This window comes from Clytia hemisphaerica, unplaced genomic scaffold (genome assembly GCF_902728285.1).
Source record: "Clytia hemisphaerica strain Z4C2 unplaced genomic scaffold, Clytia hemisphaerica genome assembly, whole genome shotgun sequence".
NCBI classification, from domain to species: Eukaryota; Metazoa; Cnidaria; class Hydrozoa; order Leptothecata; family Clytiidae; genus Clytia; species Clytia hemisphaerica.
The window spans coordinates 409,234-424,802 of record NW_027104496.1 but is presented as its reverse complement, the minus strand read 5'-3'; the positions used below and the strand labels follow the sequence as shown (position 1 = coordinate 424,802).

At 35.4% G+C, this 15,569-nt stretch overlaps 1 protein-coding gene across 1 annotated transcript in view; it reads left to right on the top strand.

Annotated features, from left to right (window-relative positions):
- The window catches only part of LOC136821669 (E3 ubiquitin-protein ligase MARCHF6-like), a 48,964-nt gene that overhangs the window by 15,806 nt on the left and 17,589 nt on the right, over window positions 1-15,569 (top strand). The window contains exon 9 of the mRNA XM_067077882.1: window positions 15,148-15,355. Within this exon, the coding sequence (XP_066933983.1) occupies window positions 15,148-15,355 (208 nt within the window). The remainder of the gene's footprint in view (window positions 1-15,147; window positions 15,356-15,569) is intronic.

The window sequence follows — 15,569 nt, the reverse complement described above, 5'->3', positions numbered from 1 at the left end:
ATTCATCTTTTACAATTAAAAATAAGACTTATTAAGGTTATTTTTTTAACATTAGAACTGTTTCTATTTCGCTATTTTTGCTGATAAAATTACCTATATATCAAATCTTTTACACGTTGTTATTGTCAACAATGTACTCAGTTTTTATGAATTATGAATGATTAGACTAAAAAGGCCTTTATAGAAAATTATTTACCACTTAGAACTTATTCTGTAGTGTCACTCACTTTAGGTAGTGCTGGAGGTGTTGAATTTGAACCCATGTGTTAAAATTTTAGTAACATTCATTGGTCAAATTCCGGTGTTTTCAGGTGTTTCCGATAGGGAAAATGACGTAGAGTCACTCACTTTCTGGAGTGTCACTCACTTTCTGTAGTGTCACTCACTTTCTGTAGTGTCACTCACTTTCGGCATTGAATTAGAACCATCCCATGAATTAGAACCATCCATATCTCTCTACTCTCATACACGTTTTTTTTATTAGAACACCTGAAATTTGGCTAAGCCTGGATGTGCTTGTTTTTTTAGAGATTTGCAGCCTAAAATGTTCTTAAATGCGTTCTTAATTTTTCCGAAAAAACTAAATCGACACAATCATGCAAAATAAAGAGCACTTAAAATTGGTAAACTTTGAACAATATCTATCTGACTCTCGATTTTATAAAATCCATCCTTAAATTTGATTAAAACTGCTTGAAAAGAGAGAAAAATTGTAGTTTCTTGTCTTTTTTTTCCAAACTGAGGCTGGGCGTGTTCTTACGATGTTCTTAATTTTTCGACTAATTTCAGCCTCAATGTTCTTATAAACTGGGTTCTAATAAAAAAAAACGTGTAGCTTGAGTGATTGGATGTGTTAACCGAGTGATTATTACTGCAAATTGTATAAAACTGAACACTAGATGATTTTAATTGGGTACTGATTCCGAATTTTTGATCAGTTTGAAAAGCTCTATCACATTTTTTTAATTTGAAGACCTGCCTGGCTGGAAAGAAACAAAATTACAATTATGGGAAATTTGTGGGTTTCAAGTTAAAATTCCAAATCTGGACTTACAATTTGACCAAGTGCAACGTCATGACCATGGTCATCTTATTGTTTGAATAATAATAAATTTGTCAAAGACAACTATTTAAAAAAAACAAACGAATCCAGAAGTTGTTGTCACTTAGATGTTTATATATACTCGATAATCATTAATATAGTTTCAATCAATTATCTTCCGATTTTGGCGTAAATAAAGGGGTTAACAACTGAGTTAAAGGTTGCTAACGTGAATAACCCGTACCTTGAACCAAAATAAATAATCGGATGATCCATCAAATCAGAACGGTACGCATTGATATAGGTATAAACCAGTAAGAAAAGCCAGTAAGGAGATGTCAACAATGTGAAAACTCCAACAATCGCGATGAAAAGTCTGTTTCTTCGGCTGTCTCGATTTAAGCGTTGTTTCTGGATTTTTGGCTCACCTAGGGATTTCAACCTGGTTGTACTTTCTTTGATTGTGATGTAACAGCACGTATATAAGAAAGCGATAGTTAACGTCGGCACGAAAATGGTAACAATGTAGAAAACTAGGAAATATTTGAAGTAACGTTTCTCGCTCAAGTATGATGCACATTGATCGACAGCCTTTACGTCAAACCGCAAAGTATGAGCATATGGGAACAAAGCGAGGCTTGTGAAGACCCATATACCACTGATGATTAATAAGATGATAGTTTTCGATGGTTTAGTTCTCTTGAAAGGATATCTAATGGCTCTAGAAAATAAATCTCACTTTTAAAATCCCGACAACAAAATTTGAAAATCTGCAGATTTGATTAAGAAAAAAGTTCCTCTTCACTTAGCGAATCGTAGTGCAAAGGGGGAGGGGGTGCTAAACCTTTTTTGCTTTATTGGGGGCTGTATTTTTGGACCCCTCTGCACACTATGGGTTCAATCCCTGGCTAGATCATTTCCAAAATGGTACTTGATGCCTCTGTGCTTAATGCTCAGAATTAAAAAGAAGGATCAAGTTTAAATGGAGCCATCCAGGGAGAAAGAGTGTCCCCTCACTAGCTTTAGGTGGATTGCTGTCGAAAGAGAAGCCTTCGGGTCGCCTTAGACTCACTTATATGTTCACTTACCTGTAACGAGCTAAAGCAATGGCCAACATGGTCCAAATTGAACAAGCCAACGAAATTATGTACAAAGGTGGTAACAATTTGCACGAAACTTCCCCCAAATGCCAATCGTATAAGGACCATGACTCGTGAATCATAACAATTGGTATAGTGAATGACGCAATGAAATCGGCAACCGCTAAATTGACGATCAAATATTTCGTCAAATTTGATCTGTTGATCCTTTCTTTGATGATCTTTCGAGTGTAATGAGCAATGACCGCCACATTTCCCATTGTACCCAGTATGAAAATAATGCCGTAGATCACTGTAAGGACTACTTGGACTCCAATAGGAAATTTGATCATTTTTCTTCTTATTTTCTGAACCAACTAAATTTCATATTTGTTGTTCATGGTTGTTCATATTTTGTTAAGTTTTGTTTAGTAGTTTCTGCAATTCTGGAAGAGAACATCCAATTTGCGCTAGGGATCGCATCTACAAATTCAAAAGTTTGTTGCTTAACTTAAGACGAAACATGAAAATTTTCTTTATTTAGTTTTACAGAGGACACTCAAATCCAAGCTGGCACACAACGTTGTTTCAACATGCATCTAACGGATGGATGGACGTTGTGAACGTTAGATAAACGTTAAAAGAACGCTGTGTGCCAGCTGGGATAGCACCTCATTAGTTGGGAAGCAAAGCAATTTCTTTCAGAGATTTTCTTAACGGTGAGAGTTCTTTTTCACTGTGGGCGGCATCTTTTTCTTCGTCAGAAATGAAAACAAGATTGGAAATGAAAAATAGACCAGGCGTAATTCTTGGAAAATGAAAAGATTGGAAATGAAAAATAGAACACCCATAATTCACATGTAATTAATCAAATAATAATTGAAAATATCAAATAGAAAATCTTATAGTATATAAAATACCATAAGGTTTTCTATTTTATAACCTATAAAAAGTCACTCTAAAGAGTCCCCGAAAATAGCCTAAAATTAGTTCAAGGGGCAACATCTGAATTCTTTTCGAGGTTTAAAGGGGAAGTTAAGGTGGGAGTCTACCCAAAGATTTAAAAAGTCAAAAAATTAAATATATTGGAATAACTCAACAACTGCTTACTATTTTTTGATGAAATTTCTAGGAAATGATAATCAACTATTTAGGTTTCTAAAATTTTAAAAATAACCACAGACGGGGGTAAAATCAGCCAGGGGGTAAAATGCTATATTTTGCTTGTGTCAGGTTTTCTGAAACACTGAGTTGACCTACAAAGTTATTTATTTTTTTTAAAGTTCAGTATTCGGAAAAATTACAGAATGAGTGAAAAAAAAAAAGTTTCTAGCACTTTCCAGTTCTGAGATTTTTCTGACAAGGTGTTTGCGAACCCCCGGAAACGCGTTTTTGAGAAAATCAAAGAAAAAGACAAAAAATGGGTATCATTTTAAGCTGGAAAGCTCTTTTCAAAAAATTTCTTCACTGAATACTTATCAAACTAGTCAGGTTTCATAAGTTAAAGTAAAACATTTCACAAAAATTGATAAATTATCCAAAAATCAACAAAAACATGTTGCGCTAAAGTTATGTAAACATAGCAAACTTGTGCTTTGCGGTAATCTTGCGATAACATCAAATTTGGGTGAAAACAGCCACATAAGTGTGACAAAATGTTCATTGAAAGTCCAGCATGACTCTCTGTAGGCATGGAAACTTTCTAGTGCATATTTTTATTCACATAGACTTGAATTGACAATGAGCTGGCTTCACCGAAGGTTCCTTCGGTGGCAGCCGCCTAGGCGGTTATGAATGGCGGGTGTCAGATGAGAATGTGTGTCTCCAGAAGTTAGGTCCAGTTCATTATAATGCACATTTCCATCTCTGTTACATCATGCTGTGCTTGGAAATATCTCAGTTACATTAAAATCCACTACAAAGCGTTATGTGAGCCACCAAAAGCACACTGTCTATGCTTAAAACAAAATGCCGACAACTTAAGCAACTTCTTAAATGTTTTCCGCAGAAATCCAGCAACATAACCAATGTACAGCAACTTTATAGCTTCTGTGAAGTCCATTCTTCATTTAAATAAATCATTTCCATCAAAGGGATTAAGTTTTGATCTAAAACTTGCCAAGAAATCTGCAGAATCGTGCATACAGCTTGCTTTTCAGCTTATTTTGATGTGTTACACTTCTGAAGCTACCATCTTTAATTTTAAGGATTACGTAATGCCACGGAAAATAATATTTTGACGCTCGAAAAGGGCGTAAAAAGAGCTTTCTTTTGGCGTATCACATTGCTATGTTTCGGCCGAGATTGAAGAAATAAGTCCTTAGCAACGGGATTTTTTCCGTTGCTAGGGCGATTTTTCAAGCACCCAGCAGGATAAAAATGCTCACTGCGGCCTGAATGATAAAGACATAGCTCTGAAATTTTCAGGAGATGTTCAGAAAGACCTAAGGATCTCAAAACACCCAAAAACCAGAATTCGGCAATTTTTTCGATGATTTTTTATTTTTGGGTAGACTCCCACCTTAAGTGATTTTTAGGGTATATGTTTTTCCCCTGAAAACTAATCTTAACATCATAGAATTCACGAAAATCTCAAATTCAATGTCTAAACATCGATTTATCTTTCATAAACACATACTCTTTTAGACGCAAAAACTGGTGTTTAAAAGACCCCCTTTTTGTTTCAAATTTCTTCTAATCTCTCTTTCGTGTGACGTCATTTGCTCCAGAAAGAATACTTTTTAAACGACTTTGTAGTAGAAAAGAGCTGTATCAGAACTGATCAAAACTTTTTTCAACCCCTGATTTTTTTCAATATTTCATTACTTGATGTGTTATACGGTCTAACCATACTAGAATCCAAAAACCTTGTTAATTTTTCAATAGAAATTTAATGGTAACCACAATATCTAGGTATGTGAAAGAATCTTTGTGTTCCCAGTAAGCTTAGTAAGTTTTGGACTTCTTTCCATGTGATGAGGCCGTAAGTAAAGTTATAGTTATGAAACACGAAGGAAAAGAGATATGAAGATTAATGTTTTTAAATAATTCCTATTTCATGACAAGTGAACTTTAGTGAGTTAACGCTAATTGACGTTGTGCGCCCTCTATCTAAAGTTCATAACTTGTTTTTACCAGTAGTTTACAAGTGGGTTTTTCTAAAGGCTAGCTCTATCAAGTGGGTGGAATTTGAAGTCTGAAAGCAATTGGTTTAAAATATATTTTTTTTAATTCTAGGAGAAGTAAAGGAAGGAGAATCTTCTAGGGAACTTTTGAATCTCATACAGTAAAAGTAAAAGTCAAAATAAGAGACTTTTAAATGGGATTATGTTAATTCTTTTTTTCTCAATGGAATCATTTTCAGCCACAAAATCTAAGTGGAATTAGCGATTTACTCAATCGGGATGAGGACTATTCGTGGACACATTTTCCACTGAGGTGGCCAGCGGAGAAAATCTCACTGGGTAGAGAAGCCCCTATATAACGGGACGAGTATCAACGTTACTGAGAGTTTTACGGTCATGAGTCAGAATGAATTTAACGTTTTATAAGAAATAAGCTCTGCGCAAGAGCCGAAGCTTTTTCCTCATATACAAATCTATCATTAACGGTTGCCTCATCAAACTTAAATTATCACAAAAGGTCAAGCACTTACTAATCTTGTAGCTAGAAAGAATGAGAAAGTATAGGATCGAAGAAACGTAAAGAAATCTTAAAAAAAAACGAATAAATTTCTAGCCCTATTTATCAGTACAGATTTTGTTTAAAAAATTTCTGTTCGTCTTTTGGAGTAAATGACGTCAGTACAGATGCTCGTGTCATTCCTCTTTAAAAAACGCGTTCTCTTTAAAAACTCACTTTTATTGTAAAAGAGAGGGAGCTATATTAGTCGGGGAGCAGAATCCAAAAATGGCATTTTTGCTTAACCCTAAAAAAGAATGGGGTTGTTATATACCGTTGGAACGGAAATTTTATGCTGATTATGGAAACCCAGGTCTTAAAAAGTCTTTCCTGGACGATTTTGAAAACAAGGCTGGAGTTTGCACTCCTCCGTGGTGTTTTTTCGATTTTACCTGTTTTAGAAAAATGCTGACTGTCAGCAAAGTAAAGGTTTTTAGAATTTAATTTTTTTTGAAAATTGCTACCAATAGAATTGCCTTTTAGCAAAAAATTCAAAATTTTTGAAAAAAACATTTTTTGCACTCCTTCTTGGAGGTTTTTTGCAAAAATCAGCGTTTTTACAAAAATATACTGCTAAAACAAGTCTGCTGACAACTGAAATCCGGTACAAATGACCCCTTTAATGGTTTTGACTGAAGAACTATATCTTACCACGACAAAAAACCGAAAACTGCTGTCAAAAAACAATTATTATTTGGCTTTTTGCTCTCCTTCTTTGGTGTTTTTTGACAAAAATCGATTTTAGCCGTTTTTAACCAAAATTTGACTTTTACAAACTATTCCCTTTAGTTTGGAAACCGAATGCCTTCGTATCTCTAAAAGTTATTCTCCATTATGTAAAATGATGAAAAAAATCAAAAATTGATCTCCTCTGTTGATGCTTTTTGACCAAAAAGCTATGTTTTTGAACGAATTTCTGCCTAATGGTCCAGGGGAATTTCAGGCTTAATTTTAGGGAACCCAAAATTTGCGTACACATGAAATTTTTTGATTGAAATGTGTTCATTAGGTCCTTAGGAGTGAAAACCATCGAGTGACACTTTTCACACCTTGGGCATTTTCCATAATGGTGGAAATTTCAAAATGGCGGATTTTGTATTTTTTTGAAATTTTGATGTCTCTGAACATGAACATATTATATACCGTTGGAAAGGGTTTTTCATGCTGAACAACTTTTTTGCTTACAAAAAAGGCATAAAATGTACTCAATGTGAGTAAAAGTACAAAAGGTGTTAAAATGATGTCATCATCACCACCAAAAGTTTGACATTTGCTTCAAATTATTGAAAAGAGAGTGACTACAGGACCTTGAAAACCTTGAAAAGCTTATGACGAAACTTCAAAATAGACCAAACAACCTTGAAAAGTGTACATGATCTAAAGGAATTCCTTGAAAACCTTGAAAAAGAGCATTTTGTCTTGTGGTTCGATTTGTGTTTTCCCGAAGTCTCTTTCTATACAAGCAATATTTCCAAATAAATTGCGTGCTTGCTTCTCTAGTTTCTCTCGTAATCTCGAGAATACTACGAAATAATCTTTTATACACACCTCGTTCAAGAGTATTGTACTACCAGTCAAAATCAAATGGAGCCCCGAGAAACCTTAAAGCCTTGAGTGAGTGGACACCCCGGAAAAGGATTTTTCGAGCTGAACATTCTTTTCGCTCAATACTAAAAAGTCTGAAATTTTACTGAGTAATGTGTTATGTAGGATGTAATGTAGAGTATAAAGCAATAGCAATGAAATATAAGCCGAAGGCTAGAAGTCATGCTCTGAAATACTGATTGAAAGTGGAAGAGATTCCAATGGTTTTAACTCTCTAGACCACCTTTTCTTTGTTCGCTTGACCCACAAGGGTAATCTAGTTCATTACAGATTCGCTTCATCTAGTTCGCTTACGTAGCAGGCAGCTACAAAGAAACCATCGGTGTCATCAAGCAAAACTAAATAATCGTCGTTTTTATTTTTACACCCCTGTAGCATCAATAAACCGTTGAGAATTTCTTAGCAGGTAGGGAGCTTGAAGGGGCTAAGTGCTAACGGGAATGTGTGTACATCACATCCTGTCTGTAGAACTGGCACTTAAACCAGGTAGATCTCCTATTTGACGATGGATTAGGTTAAAAGGTTTGATTACCAGGTCAAACTAAGAGGCCCCCAGCGGACCAAAAATACACGCATTCACGCAAGTTTTTCTCAAATTCATGCAAACCCGATTTTTTGGGAAATCGTAGACTGGGAATCCAGTCGTTTATAACGTTTTTGTTGAAAGCGGGAAATTTTTATGTCGGGATATGGTTAAAATAAACGACTGGGCTAAGGTGGTTTCCGTAGCTTACGGGAGTTCCAGCAGGACCCGCAGATTTCTGCGGGGTGAGAAAACAATCATATACAACAAAATATATAAACAAATAAAAATTTTAGCCAATGAGAATTTCTAAGCGAAAGAAAAAAAAAACAAAACAAAACAAACCAACAAGACCCCCTGAAAATGTTATCCAAAAACATGAAAAAAGAGAATTTTTATGAAAAGTTTGTTGAGCACAAAATATTCTAGACGACTATATTGATGCTCCTGTCAAGTTTTCTACTTCCTATTTTTTACTGAGTTAAGTCGTCTAGCATGCTAGACTAGGGAAATCGGGGAAATTTTCGGAAAAAATCAGGGTAATTGTCAAAGATAGGGGAAATTTGCACAAATTTGGATGAGAAGGAAAAATTCACGCGTTCACGCAAAAAACAGGGCAGATTCGCGCATTCACGCAATAAAAAATGGATTTTCACGCATTAACACAAACCGCTGGGGGCCCAACTAAGTAATAGTAAAGCTTTACAGATTCCGAAGCAAGCACATGGGCATCTATAAATCACTCACACATTGGTTTGTTTTATTACAAGATAAAGATATTACAGATATGCAACAATAGTGACATTTTCAATCATACCAAAACATTTCCTCTTTCCAAGATCTTCTTTAAACTCTTATATCTTGGATGATTGATGATTTAACTACTTTTTCAGACAGACTATTCCACTGTTTGATGCCTCGATAGTAAAGAGAGTTGCTATAGGGTCCACGATCACCATAACTTTCGAAAACTTTTACCAGTTCAGAGCTGTGTTCTCAGGTCTTATATATTTGTTGGTTAAATATTTTAGAAACACATGATTTGTTGTCATAGTGATTCAAAAGTTTGAAGATCTCAACTATATCATAACGCAAGCCTATATTTCAGACTTGGGATTCCGATTCTTTGTAATCCAATCATCAATTCAATTACAGAACAAATGCCATCATTAAATCGCCTTTAAATGATACAGATGCCTTCGATAAAAGTGCGCGGGCACCTTTTCTATTAAACCGTCGCTAGACTATGTATTGAAGAATTCACTCAACCGCCACAAACATACGGTGTAATAGAGGCGTAGCCACGAGTTTTCGTTTCGGGGGAGATTTGAAAAATTTTCACCTTTTTTAGAGGAAATTTATGCGCCGCAAGCGTAAATTTTTGCTGTAAGCAAGTTCAAATAGCTTAACAAATGGCATTGGAAATCTCAAAGTTAGTGAGAATAAGGTCATAAAAAGTGTAAAAAACGTAAAAAAAAGCTTCTAAGAAATGTCAAGCAGCTTAAAGGATGCCTTAAAAAGGTCAGATGTAGCCAGAAAAAGGTTACAAAAACTACAGACCCCTTCAAATTCTATTGGGAAAACTTTGACCTTTTTGGTCCATTTTTTTTTTTTTTTGGGAGAACCGCCCATCCCCCCGTCGATATGCCACTGTGTTATTCCCCAAAGATCAAGAAGCAGGTACTACTTTACAGATACAATCTGGGCAATTCCGAAGATGCAGAAAAACTCTTCCACACTATCAAAGTTTCTCCTGTCATAGTTCTACATGTTAGCTCAAAAAAGATCGAATACATGGATATACTCTTGCAATGTAAAATGTAGAAGAATTCAACTGCCTTGGCAGTCACAAAGCCTCCACTGGCATGTTAATGTGAGAATCTCAAAATGATTAAGTAATTACTACTGAATCAAACCTTCATGGCAAGATTAAACACAACTCGTAGAAAAAAGTGTTTCGAACGAATAAAAAGTAGCCTGAGGCACATTATAATGTATGAAAACAGCAAAAAATAGGTACCCTAGAAATTACTTAACTTCCCTTTTAAATTGCAAGTAAAGTACAATAAAATATCCTAAGACTAGCATTATGTTAGAGTTCAAAAATAGTCATAAAACTGTGGATTTCTTTGCTTGAATCTGATTGGTAGATATTCTCAAAATAGGGTGTGTTTCTGATAGGACTCAGGCTCTCAGGGGTTCGCAAATGATTTTGTCTGAGTTGCTGACGAAATCTTATCTCTTCATATTTATGATGGTGCTGACGTTGAGTTTGTTTTAGAATTAAAACAATCTTTTCTTGTTCATTCTACCTTTAAGATATGTGATCAGTTTGTTTTCTTGATTAATGATGATTAGACAATGGTTTATGATACTTAGTCATTTACTTTCTTTTATTTTTAAGGTACTTTTCAATAGAGATTAGTTAATCATCTTTTTCAGTATCAGCTTAGAATTAAATCATTACTTCTTTTCTTTGAGCTGAAAGTCATAATTCTTTTTCAATATGCATATTGCTGACAGCTGGAAAGACTCAAAATTACATTTATAGAAAAATTGTGGGTTTCAAGTTTAAATTCCAAATCTGGACCCACAAATTGACCAAGTCAAACGTCATGGCCATGATCATCTTATTTTTTGAATAATAATAAATTTTTCAAACACAACAATTTAAAAGAAACAACTTAATCCAGAAGGTGTTGTCAATTAGGTCATGATGTTTGTAGTATTTCTTTGCAATGTTGTATATACTCAATAATTATTAATATAGTTTCAATCAATTATCTTCGGATTTTGGCGTAAATAAAGGGGTTAACAACTGAGTTAAAGGTTGCTAACGTATATAAACCGTAGTTTAAAAAATAATGAATGCTCGGATCTCCAACCAAATCAGAACGGTACGCATTGATATAGGTACAAACCAAGTAGAAAATCCAGTAAGGAGTTATCAACAATGTAAAAACCCCAACAATCGCGATGAAAAGTCTGTTTCTTCGCTTGTCTCGATTTAAGCGTTGTTTCTGGATTTCCGGGTCACCTAGGGACTTCAACCTGATTGTATTTTCTTTGATTTTGATGTAACAGCACTTATATAAGTATGCAATAGTTAACGTCGGCACGAAAATGATGACAATATAGAAAAAGAGGTAATATTTAAAGTAAGGTTTATTGTTCCAATATGATGTACATTGATTGTAAGCCTTTGCGTCAAACCGCAAAGTATAAGCATATGGGATCAAAGCGAGGATTGTGAAGACCCATGTACCACTGATGATTAATAAGATGATAGTTTTCGATGGTTTAGTTCTCTTGAAAGGATATGTAATGGCTCTAGAAAATAAATCTCACTTTTAAAATCCCGACAACAAAATTTGAAAATCTGCAGATTTGATTAAGAAAAAAATGTCTCTTCACTTAGCGAATCGTAGTGCAAAGGTAGAGAATTCGGCTACAACGCGCAAGGCCGTGGGTTCAATCCCTGGCTAGATCATACCAAACATTTCCAAGAGAAGGATCAAGTTTAAATGGAGCCATCCAGGGTGAAAGAGTGCCCCCTTGCTAGCTTTAGGTGGGTTTCTGTCGAAAGAGGAGCCTTTGGGTCGCCTTTGACTCACTTATATGTTCACTTACCTGTAACGAGTTAAAGCAATGGCCAACATGGTCCAAATTGAACAAGCCAACGAAATTATGTACAAAGGTGGTAACAATTTGCACGAAACTTCCCCCAAATGCCAATCGTATAAGGACCATAAATCGTGAATCATAACAATTGGTACAGTGAACGACGCAATGAAATCGGCAACCGCTAAATTGATGATCAAATATTTTGTCAAATTCGATCTGTTGTTCCTCTCTTTGATGATCTTTCGAGTGTAATGAGCAATGACCGCCACATTTCCAATTGTACCCAATATGAAAATAATGCCGTAGATTACTGTAAGGGCTACTTGGACTTTGATCATTTTTCTTCTTATGTTCTGAACCAACTAAATTTCTTTCTTTATATATGTGATATTCTAGGCCATCCCGCAGAAACAGAAACACACAGAAACGTTGATTCAACATTGATTAATGATTTCTTTTTTACGTCACTTAGCTCTAATTTCGACGGCCCACTTTTCGCCCTGTCTATTCTAATTCAGTCTAATTGCGAATTGAAGTTGGCAGAGAGTTGGCTGTCTAAAGTCAATGTATTGCCCTCTTTTGACGTCAATGCAACGTCTTTTTTCAATATTTTCCAAGCAAATATTTTAACTACCAACTTTTTGGCCACTTTCTGTCTACTCAAAAAATTAGAATAGGCAGGTCAGAAAGTTGGCCGTCTAAACTAGAGCTTAGGTAACGTTGATGTAACGTTGATGTGACGTTGTCGACGTCACGATAACGTCGTAAGAAAATTCTATTTTCTGTTTCTATGTTTACTATGTTACTACTGAGTAGAAATTGGTAAAAAGGTATATAAAATGTTCACATTCTTTCGAGACAGTCTTTAGTAGACATTCTGGTTTCTTTTCTCTATTGACTTTGATTGAACGGTTAAAAAACTTTTATAAAGAAAGCAAATATAAAAAACCAACATTTTATCTCTTATAGGTACAAATGAAAAATTCTAACATCGAATGTTTTGTGACTTAATTTTGACGAGTGTGATTAATTACGTGCGTCCCGTGCCCTCGTGCCTTCGTGCCCTCGTGGGTCCCGAAAAAAATTACGTGGGTCCTAAAAAAAATTACGTGGGTAGTTCGTGGGTCCCAAAAAAAATTACGCGGGTAGTTCGTGGGTCCCAAAAAAAATTACGTGGACGTAGTTCGTGGGTCCCGAAAAAAATTACGTGGGTAGTTCGTGGGTCCAAAAAAAAATCTCGTGGGTAGTTCGTGGGTCCAAGAAAAATCTCGTGGGTAGTTCGTGGGTCCGAAAAACATATACTTGGCATCCCAGAATTATTATAGAAAATTTGGTTAAGTTGAGGTGCGAAAAGTCGATGATTCGATGCCACGAAGGGGGAGGCTTTGTATAAATTTGTCGAAAACTTTTTACAAAATCTTGTATGTAAACACAAACAATTAGGCTCGCTATGGTCAGAGCCCTTAAATTTATCTGTTATGTCAACAGATGCAGAAAAATTTATTTTCGGGTTATATAACCGAACTATTCAGGTTTTTATTATAAGTGATGGATATAGTGTTAATTATAAGAACTTTCTGAAATAGGCAGGGATTTTTTAATATTTTAATTGAAGTTTGGCATTAGAAATCCTCTCATATCTCAAGCATCACACTGAACAGTCTGATAGTGCCATGTTTCTCTAGTATAAAAATTTTTAATATTCAATGTCAATTAATTTGGAAATTCGTATTAAAAAATGGTGCTTTCATTTTGGCGAGATCGTATGTTGTCTCAAAGTATAGCTTTAAGGAGAACAATATCCGATTAAACTCTCAAATTTATCCCAAAAAATTCTCCAAAGAAGATTCCACACAATTACAAGGACACACGCGACTACTGAACCCACGAAATCATTTTCTGGACCCACGAAATCATTTTCCGGACCCACAAAATCATTTTCCGGACCCACAAAATCATCTTCAGGACCCACGTAATTTTTTTTCAGGACCCACGTAATTTTTTTTTCAGGACCCACGTAATTTTTTTCAGGACCCACGTAATTTTTTTCAGGACCCACGAACTACCCACGAGGGCACGAGGGCACGGGACGCACGTAATTAATCACACTCAATTTTGACTTGAGTTTTAATAGAGAATATTAAAAAAATAATTAAAAATAAAGTTCCGTTCTAAATTTCATATTTGTTGTTCATGGTTGTTCATATTTTGTTAAGTTTTGTTTAGTAGTTTCTGCAATTCTGGAAGCGAACATCCGATTTGCGCTAGGAATCGCCTCTACAAATTCGAAAGTTTGTTGCTTAACTTAAGACGAAACATGAAAGATTTCTATATATAGTTTTACATAGAACACCCAAATCCAAGCTGGCACACAACGTTGTTTCAACATGCATCTAACGGATGGATGGACGTTGTGAACGTTAGACTAACGTTAAAAGAACGTTGTGTGCCAGCTGGGATAGCACCTCATTAGTTATGAAGCAAAGCAATTTCTTTCAGAGATTTTCTTAACGATGAGAGTTCTTTTTCACTGTGAGAGACATCTTTTTCTTCGTCAGAAATGAAAACAAGATTGGAAATGAAAAATAGACCAGCCGTAATTCTTGGAAAATGAAAAGATGGGAAATGAAAAATAGAACACCCATAATTCACATATGATTAATCAAATAATAATTGAAAATAGAAAATATAAAATCTTACAGTATATAAACGTGGGAATAGACTTTGAAGTTGTCTGCTAGTAACCTCAAAGTCTATTTCTCGGTTTTATATACCATAAGGTTTTCTATTTTATAACCTCTAAAGAGTCCCCTAAAATAGCCTAAAATTAGCTCAAGGGCAACATCTGAATTCTTTTGGAGGTATTGCAAGTAAAGTTCAATAAAAATATCCTAAGACTACTTTAGGCGTACAAACTTTCGCGAGCAGAAACTTTCACATTTTTCGCGAATTTTGGCCTTTTTCACAAAAGTAAATGTCTTTGAAAATTCTTAACATGGCAATTCGCGAAAGTTTATGCTCGCGAAAAAAAATTTTTCCTCAAATTCGCGAAAGAAAATGTTGCAAATTTCACGATTTTTCGACTTCGCGATAGTTTCTGCTCGCGAAAGTTTGTACGCTAAAAGTAGTATTATGTTAGAGTTCAAAAAAAGTCAAAAACTGTCGCCACAAGCCATATCTCTATGTTTTCCTCAACAATTTTGGCTGCTGGCTTCCACTAACTAAGGTGACTGATTTTCCCAGTAACTAATTTGCATGGAACTTATTTTCGCGACGCGAGGGTATGAAATTGGCGTTTGTTAGGGAACTAAATTTCGCGATTGACACCAACTTTTCGACGAAATTATTTCATTTTCCTAGGATTTTTCGAGAATTTATGGTAAAAATTGCATTTCGTGGAGCTAATTAGTTCCGCGAAAATTAGTTACCGCAAAAATTTGTTACAGCGAAAATTAGTTACGGCGAAAATTAGTTACCGCAAAAATTTGTTACAGCGAAAATCAGTTACAGCGAAAATTAGTTCCCTTAAGGTAACGGATTCGTGCTCCTTTTAGAATTTAGGCTATTCCTTACATACCTTCTTTTTGTGACAGATATAATGCAGAAAACGGAGTTGAAGATGACCAGAATAACCAACAAAATGTGGAGCCACACCCACCACCACTACCGCCGCCGCCGCAAGAGGAACCTGTTGCCATGGATGATGATAATGTGTTACCGAATGATGTAGGAGGTGGTGCGGGTGCTGAAGAAGCGGGATGGAACCCGGATGCCATCATGGAAGATTTGACTTGGGAAAAAGTGAGTCTGAGTCTAATAGAAAATATCTACGACACAAAGTAAGAATATATGTTGGCAACTAGAAATTAAATATTTTTTTTCACCTGTCGAAAATATATTCCCGGATCCCGGACTAAATTTCGGCTGAGGCTGAGGCTCGGCTATCATATTGTTTAATTCTTGAAACTTTGCCCATTAGATTTATACGAGTTTTTAAAGTTTGTTGATTTATAAC